The sequence below is a fragment of the Arachis ipaensis genome, chromosome B06, assembly GCF_000816755.2.
Source record: "Arachis ipaensis cultivar K30076 chromosome B06, Araip1.1, whole genome shotgun sequence".
NCBI classification, from domain to species: Eukaryota; Viridiplantae; Streptophyta; class Magnoliopsida; order Fabales; family Fabaceae; genus Arachis; species Arachis ipaensis.
The window spans coordinates 19213129-19221204 of NC_029790.2; the positions used below are offsets into that span (position 1 = coordinate 19213129).

Genomic DNA, 8076 nt, shown 5'->3' on the forward strand with positions numbered 1-8076 from the left:
AGAAGAAATATATGTAACTTATCAAGACAAGAAACAAGAATTCTTTGAAAGAGAAAATCGTTTAAATTATTTACAGTTTTCTGGAATAAATCAAAGGGCATTTGAAGCTCTAAAAATAATTTATGACAAGTTGAAAAGAGAAGTTAAAGAGCTAGAGAAATTAATAGAATCTCTGGAAAATAGTGATGAATCGATGATAGAGTTTGCAGAAATTCTAAAATAAATAATGAAGCATAAAAAAATTGAAAAACCAGAAAATAAAATAAAAAGAAAAAGGGCGGAAAAATTAAAAAGTAAAATAAAGGAATATAAAAGGGAATTAAATAATCTTCAGATCGAAATTGATGACCTTATAATAAAAATGATAGAAATAAGAATAAATATAAACAAGTTGGAATTAAACTTAAAAAATTTATAAATGCCTGGAAAACCATATTATGACTTAAAAGAATTAAAACTGTTGAAAGAAAAAATGGAGAATGAAGTTGAAAAATTAAAAAGATATTTAGAAACAACAGAAAGTGTAGAAATAAAAGAAGTTCTTGAAGATTTGAGAAATTATATTAAAGAAAAAGACAAACAGATAAAAGATTTTATATACAATAATCCATGCAAAAAAAAATATTATAAACTAAAACAAGATTGAAAAAACTATAAAAATAAGAATCAAGGACTAATAATAAATAATCACACAAGAGAAATAATAGAAATGGTCAATACTTTAGATTATAAATTTACACCACCAATTGAATCTATACAAATTATAATCTTATTTGAAGTAAAATATGAAGAATTAATTTCGAAAAAGAAAGAAAAGTCAAATGTTAAAAATTGGTATCAGAGCCAAGTTAACGATTAAGGGTAACACTTTCTCTTTAAGTAACACTTTTAGTGACACGCTTTTAAATCAATAAACAACCAAATAAAAACAAAAATCTGTAAATCTGTACCAAACTACATCTGTACACTAGATGGACCCTTTAACTAAATATACAATTGAAAAGAAAATGGTACGATATCAAAAGAGCCAAAACACTTTCTTACATCCCCATGTTGAATACTAGGTGTTGATCATCATATAGAATAAAATTAAAGAGTAGACAAGATTTGTTCTAATAAAAATGTGGGTACTCCTTGCGATTTTGTTCTTCCTCTTCAGGAGTGAAGCCATGATCTTTGATGTTGAAGATTCTGCGTATCTCATCTATTTTCTTTCCCTTTATCATATTTTTTATAGTTCCGTATATCAGATCCAAGAGATTTCTAATCTCAAGATAATTTGCTGCCTAAATTTACAATAAAGAAATCAATACAAATATACCAAAATTAATTTACAATGGGTACTAATTAATGCTATTTTATGTTTGTTCTACAAATGCTGCCAATAAATCTAAGAGGGTAATGTGATCAACATTAACATTAACAATAAAGGAAAGAGCAAAATATAGTAGAAGACTAGAACTCTAGAAGTATATACTATTATATATAAGAAACTTTTTTAAAAGTTAGTATATGATGAAAACCAATCAATTAAAAAATTTTTTATTTTAAATTCTAAATTTTAAATTCTAAATTCTAATAAAAATTAATTAAAAATATAATATTACTATTAAACTACTAATTAAAGATTAATTTTTTACCCTAATTCTAGGTACCACAACACATTCACAATACACACTCACCCACACAACACTAAAAGGCTATATTCAACACTTGACACATTTATCAAAGTTTGAACCCAGAAAGCGGTTTTGTTCAGAAAGACCAAAAGCTGTGGGAAAAAGAATATTTTTTCTTTTTTGTTTTTAATTAATTTTCAGTGGAGAGACAAAAAAAATGGCGATTATAAAGATTGAAGAGTGATCAAAAGCAATTTTTATTTTTTTTCAGTCATCTTCGTCAATATATAATAGTATATCTATATTCATAACATGCATGTGCAGTAGTGTATGAGAAAAAAAGAGAATGAGAGGATTAATCACCATCAACAAATCATAAAGGCCGTTAGAATCAACATTGAGAAATTGAGCATCCCAAGCCTCAAGATCTTCTTGGTTGTCGTTCTGGTGGTGAGTGTGGTGTGTACAATAATCGATGACCTTCTTGAGAGTCTTGGAGTCAACGCAATCCAATGGAATCTTGCTCTCTTCATGGTTGTACGACCCATCTTCGATCATGTTGTTTATGATCACCGAATGTTGCACCATCACTTGTTCTTCCACGCTGAAAATCTCCTTCTCCGAACTGCATAGCATGATCTTCTTCAACGGGGAACCCATCACTAACAATAATAATAATGTATTGCTTCAACTATTTGATTAATCAGAAAACCGAAAGTGTTTAGAGTTCAAGGACTATGTGTGTATAGTGTATACACTGACTCAAGGGTTTGTGTTGTATTTATATGATGTAGATAACAGCACCGACTCTCTTATTTTTTGGTTTAAATCTTTTATTTACAACTTATAAATATTTTAGATATTATCTTATCTTATCTTATTCAAGAGATATAATCTTTGGAGATCTTTACAAATCTTTTACTACTATGAAATCTTTGCGGCAAAAGTAACAGATTCTGTTAATTTGTTATATTTTTAAATTTAAAAGTACCACTTTTTTTTTTAAAAGAAAAATATAGTGTTTTCTGAAAATTGGACCGATCTAGTCACTAGTTTACTGGTTTAATCAGTCTAACTATGGTTCAACAGAAAAAAATTGTTCCATAATAAAATAAAATAACAATAAGAATAAAATAAATAAATAACAATAAGAATCTGTTTAAAATTCTATTTCTTTTGAAAAAAATAAAATAAAATGAAAAATTAATATTCTGAAATTGAAATTTAGACTCATGTACTTACAGGCTAATAAGAAATATTCTGGTTCCTGCCTAACAAGTGCTCCACCAACAGGTTTTATGCACCATGCACTAAGCCACTTTTCTTTAATTGACATAATTTCAATTAGTAAATCAAGAATTAGAATGCAGAAAAATAGGGCTAATGTCACATATGATGTACACTTAAAAGAATAATTCAATATAGCTCCTCTATCATCTTAAACCAGAGTTAGTTGGTGGTATACAGTTACCAAAGTTCTTAAACACACCAACGCAAGATGTACTTCAAAATTAAGCAATTTCAAGTGGAAAAACAATTTTTATGAAGAGATAATTCAAGCTTACATTAATTATTGTATATATCTAACTATGAAATTTTCTGTTTGTCATTTATATATTTACAGTCTGTATATGAAATCAACAAAGAGGTCAGCATCCAATTCATTATAAATCAATCCATTATTTCTGGAAAAAAAAATACAGTAATAATTTTCAATATAAGTTGTAAATTATAATTCCTCTTACATGGTAGACATATACTTATTAAAAAATCTAAAAGTTTTAAAAATTAACTACGAACATAAGATGTGAAATTTTTTTTTTCTTAAATTCTAACCAAAAACGCTAAATTCTAAAAAATTGAGATTTATTTTAAAATTACTACTAACTAAAAATTAATTTTTTACCCTAATTCTAAATACCACAATCCACTCACATTACACACTCACCCATACAACAATAAAAGGCTATATTCAACACTTGACACATTTATCAAAGTTTGAACCCAGAAAGCGGTTTTGTTCAGAAAGACCAAAAGCTGTGGGAAAAAGAATATTTTTTCTTTTTTGTTTTTAATTAATTTTCAGTGGAAAGACAAAAAAAAATGGCGATTATAAAAATTGAAGAGAGATCAAAAGCAGTTTTTATTTTTTTTTCAGTCATCTTCGTCAATATATCATAGTATATCTATATTCATAACATGCATGTGCAGTAGTGTATGAGAAAAAAAGAGAATAAGAGGATTAATCACCATCAACAAATCATAAAGGCCGTTAGAATCAACATTGAGAAATTGAGCATCCCAAGCCTCAAGATCTTCTTGGTTGTCGTTGTGGTGGTGAGTGTGATGTGTACAATAATCGATGACCTTCTTGAGAGTCTTGGAGTCAACGCAATCCAATGGAATCTTGCTCTCTTCATGGTTGTACGACCCATCTTCGATCATGTTGTTTATGATCACCGAATGTTGCACCATCACTTGTTCTTCCACACTGAAAATCTCCTTTTCCGAACTGCATAGCATGATCTTCTTCACCGGCGAACCCATCACTAACAATAATAATAATGTATTGCTTCAACTATTTGATTAATCAGAAAACCAAAAATGTTTGGAGTTCAAAGACTATGTGTATAGTGTATACACTGACTCGTGAGTTTGTGTTGTATTTATATGATGTAGATAACAGCCACGACTCTCTTATTTTTTGGTTTATATCTCTTATTTACAAATTATAAATATAATAATTTCGGGTATTATCTTATCTTATCTTATTCAAGAGATATAATCTTTGAAGATCTTTATAAATCTTTTACTACTATGAAATCTTTGCGGCCAAAGTAACCGATTCTGTTAATTTGTTATATTTTTAAATTTAAAAGTACCACTTTTTTTTTTAAAAGAAAAATATGTTTTTAAAAATCGGATTAATCATCAAATCGTTCTAGTAACTAATTTATTGGTTCAATTGGACTAACTATGGTTTAACCGAAAAAAATCGTTTTATAATAAAATAAAATAACAATAAGAATAAAATAAATAAATAACAATAAGAATCTGTTTAAAATTCTATTTCTTTTGAAAAAAATAAAATAAAATGAAAAATTAATATTCTGAAATTGAAATTTAGACTCATGTACTTACAGGCTAATAAGAAATATTCTGGTTCCTGCCTAACAAGTGCTCCACCAACAGGTTTTATGCACCATGCACTAAGCCACTTTTCTTTAATTGACATAATTTCAATTAGTAAATCAAGAATTAGAATGCAGAAAAATAGGGCTAATGTCACATATGATGTACACTTAAAAGAATAATTCAATATAGCTCCTCTATCATCTTAAACCAGAGTTAGTTGGTGGTATACAGTTACCAAAGTTCTTAAACACACCAACGCAAGATGTACTTCAAAATTAAGCAATTTCAAGTGGAAAAACAATTTTTATGAAGAGATAATTCAAGCTTACATTAATTATTGTATATATCTAACTATGAAATTTTCTGTTTGTCATTTATATATTTACAGTCTGTATATGAAATCAACAAAGAGGTCAGCATCCAATTCATTATAAATCAATCCATTATTTCTGGAAAAAAAAATACAGTAATAATTTTCAATATAAGTTGTAAATTATAATTCCTCTTACATGGTAGACAGAGAGATGGTCCAACTGGGTCATAGTTAATCATCAAAGCAGCTTTTAAAGAATAGCCTAGAAGATGCAAGAGCCATATAAATTACTTAGTGAATAATCTGTATTATGAATCAATTATTTGATTTATTTCAATATAATAAAATAGAATAACAGCTTTAAACAATTTAAACTCACTCACGGTTGGAAGAAGGCCACTTATCCATTGTTTGATGCACAAAAGCTCCATCCGTTTTCCCTGGCAAGGAATATACACCAACATATCAACACATTTACGTTTAAATTTCATTGCAATTTATACGTGATAAAAACACATATCAAAATCATAGTTGATGATGATATGCAGAATATTGTAATTATATTAAAACAGGATAGAGAATCGTTTATAGTTTCTATTGTTTATTGGAAATTTCGCTATTAATCGTTTATGATTTCAACAAAAACACAAAGCAGCAGCAGCACAGCGGAGCCACAAAACACATAACAGCACACCAGAACCCACAGCAGCAAGCCAAAGCCAGAGCAAATCAATGATTTCAACAAAAACACAAAACCCTATAATCATTCAATGATTTGTTGATTTCAGAACAGAGAGTCAGAGAATAAAACGAAAAATGAAGAACAAGTGCACACCAAAGCCACTGACCTTTGAGAGGGCGACGAGACGACGACGACGGTGACAGGACGACCGCGAGCAGGACGAATCCGATGGAGGATGGGCCGAGCGAGGAAGAAGACAGCGAACAAGGGGTTTGACTTGGATAACGCCGACAGTACGAAGAAAGACTCCTCGGACAGCCACGAACGTCGGCAGTGGATCACCGCATTCGGCGGTGGTGAAGGCTAGCTAGGGTTTTTCCATTTTGTTTTCTTTGAGTGAAGGAATGAATGAAAGTAACGAAGACCAGCAACGCGTTCTTCTTCTTCTTCCCCCCTTTCTCTCTCTCTCTCGAAACTACGTCGCATTAGGAAAACCGGCCGGTTTAACGGTTTTCCTCCGGTTCTGTCATGAGCGGTTTTTAATAATGAACCGAATCACTTATACTACCGGTTCCCATCTTAAATGACACCGTTTTGATATTTAATTAAAAAAAAAAAAAGGAAAAGGGTTCTGCCGTTCTGAGTTTCAGTCTTTCACTCTCCTCTCCCTCACGCAGCTCTTCCAAGTTCCAAAGGTCTTCCATCGCGCCGCTGTTCGTCTCACCCTAGCCGCCCGTCGCGCCGCCCTCCTGTCTCACCTGGTCGTTCGCTAATCCTCTTGGTTCGTCGTGCTCGAAGATCCCCCCTTAGTTCGCCAACGCGAGCATCTCCAGGTCCTGCTCCGCAGCTCTTGCCCGTCGTCCGTCCGTCGTGTGCCTTGGCAGCTCGCCAGTGTTCTTCGCCAGCTCGCCGTCGTCGTCACCAGCTCTTAGTTTTTATAATTTTGGTTTTTCTATATATTTTTTTGAGTATATACTATAGTTCTAAAAACCAGATCAGACCGATTAGTCGGACCGTGAACCGATGGTATTACCCCATTCGGTCTTCCGAAAGAAACCGTCAATGAAAAAACCATGCTAAAACTGTTGACCTGGATGGTTCTCGGTCGGTTGAACCGAACCGATACCCATCTTAAATGACACCGTTTTGATATTTAATTAAAAAAAAAAGGGAAAGGGTTTGCCGTTCTGAGTTCAGTCTTTCACTCTCCTCTCCCTCACGCAGCTCTTCCAAGTTCCAAAGGTCTTCCATCGCGCCGCCGTTCGTCTCACCCTAGCCGCCCGTCGCGCCGCCCTCCTGTCTCACCCGGTCATTCGCTAATCCTCTTGGTTCGTCGTGCTCGAAGATCCTCCCTTAGTTCGCCAACGTGAGCATCTCCAGGTCCTGCTCCGCAGCTCTTGCCCGTCGTCCGTCCGTCGTGTGCGTTGGCAGCTTGCCAGTGTTCGTCGCCAGCTCCCCATCGTCCGTCGCCAGCTCGCCAGTGTTTATCGCCAGCTTCCCGACGTCCGGCGCTCTCCCTCAAACCTACTACCCACTCCGGAGGTAATGCCTCGAATGCTCAGTCAGTGGCTCAGTTCTCAGTGTTTGTTCTTGGTTGATTGGCTTTGCTGAGTTTGCTCCCTGATGATATTTTATTCGATAACTCTGTTACTGTCTTGATGCTTGATGATAATTTGATAACTTTGTTACTGATTCACTTCTCAATCTTGATTTTTTTTTTCTTTCGTTGTTAAATTTTCTTGATGATCAATTTTGTCCTCGTTCAGACATTCAGTGCTTTTTTCTGTTCTTAATCATTGTGCTGAGTTTGTTAAAATTGGGAAACTTTGTTAATTGTTGTACTTGCCTTGTTAAAAACTTAAAATTATGTTAAAAACTTTGTTAATCTATGTTAAATCTTGTCAGTTTTTGTCAAAGTTGTTAATTGTTGTGCTAACATAAATTGGCCAGTTTTGAAGTTAATTCAATAAAGAAAAGCATAAATTGAATTAGTTAGTTAATTCAATGAATTTTTCTTTCAATCATGGATGATAGGGTCAACCAAAAAACACTCATTTGTGCATCTTTTGATTCTTCTGTATAAGTTTTTGCGGATTTTTTATGATTGATGAGAAATTTTCACGTTGACATTTTATATTTGGATATTTTCTTTTGTTATTTGACTTTTGAGTTTGTACTTTGATAACATCATAAGACATTGGTTGTTATAATACTTTAAATTTGAATGATATTTTAAGATTTATGTTAGACTATAATTATATTTTAATGTATTTATTTATATTCTATTTATTATTTTATTATAAAATAGTTATTCCAGTTGAATTACG

The 8076-nt window shown here is 32.2% G+C and overlaps 2 protein-coding genes across 4 annotated transcripts in view; one reads left to right on the forward strand and one right to left on the reverse strand.

Annotated features, from left to right (window-relative positions):
• Positions 849 to 5934, reverse strand: LOC107646106 (SKP1-like protein 11; the record flags this gene model as incomplete). The annotated part of the gene is given in 5 exon segments (XM_016350301.2): positions 849 to 1286; positions 1983 to 2281; positions 5264 to 5329; positions 5451 to 5507; positions 5916 to 5934. Coding segments are annotated over 4 exon segments (564 nt in total). The 3' UTR covers positions 849 to 1112.
• Positions 6757 to 8076, forward strand: part of LOC107646625 (pentatricopeptide repeat-containing protein At3g63370, chloroplastic-like) — a 5459-nt gene continuing 4139 nt past the window's right edge. For all 3 annotated transcript variants that reach the window (XM_021104198.1, XM_021104199.1, XM_021104200.1), the window contains exon 1: positions 6757 to 7291. The gene's annotated coding sequence lies outside the window, so the exon portion shown is untranslated. The remainder of the gene's footprint in view (positions 7292 to 8076) is intronic.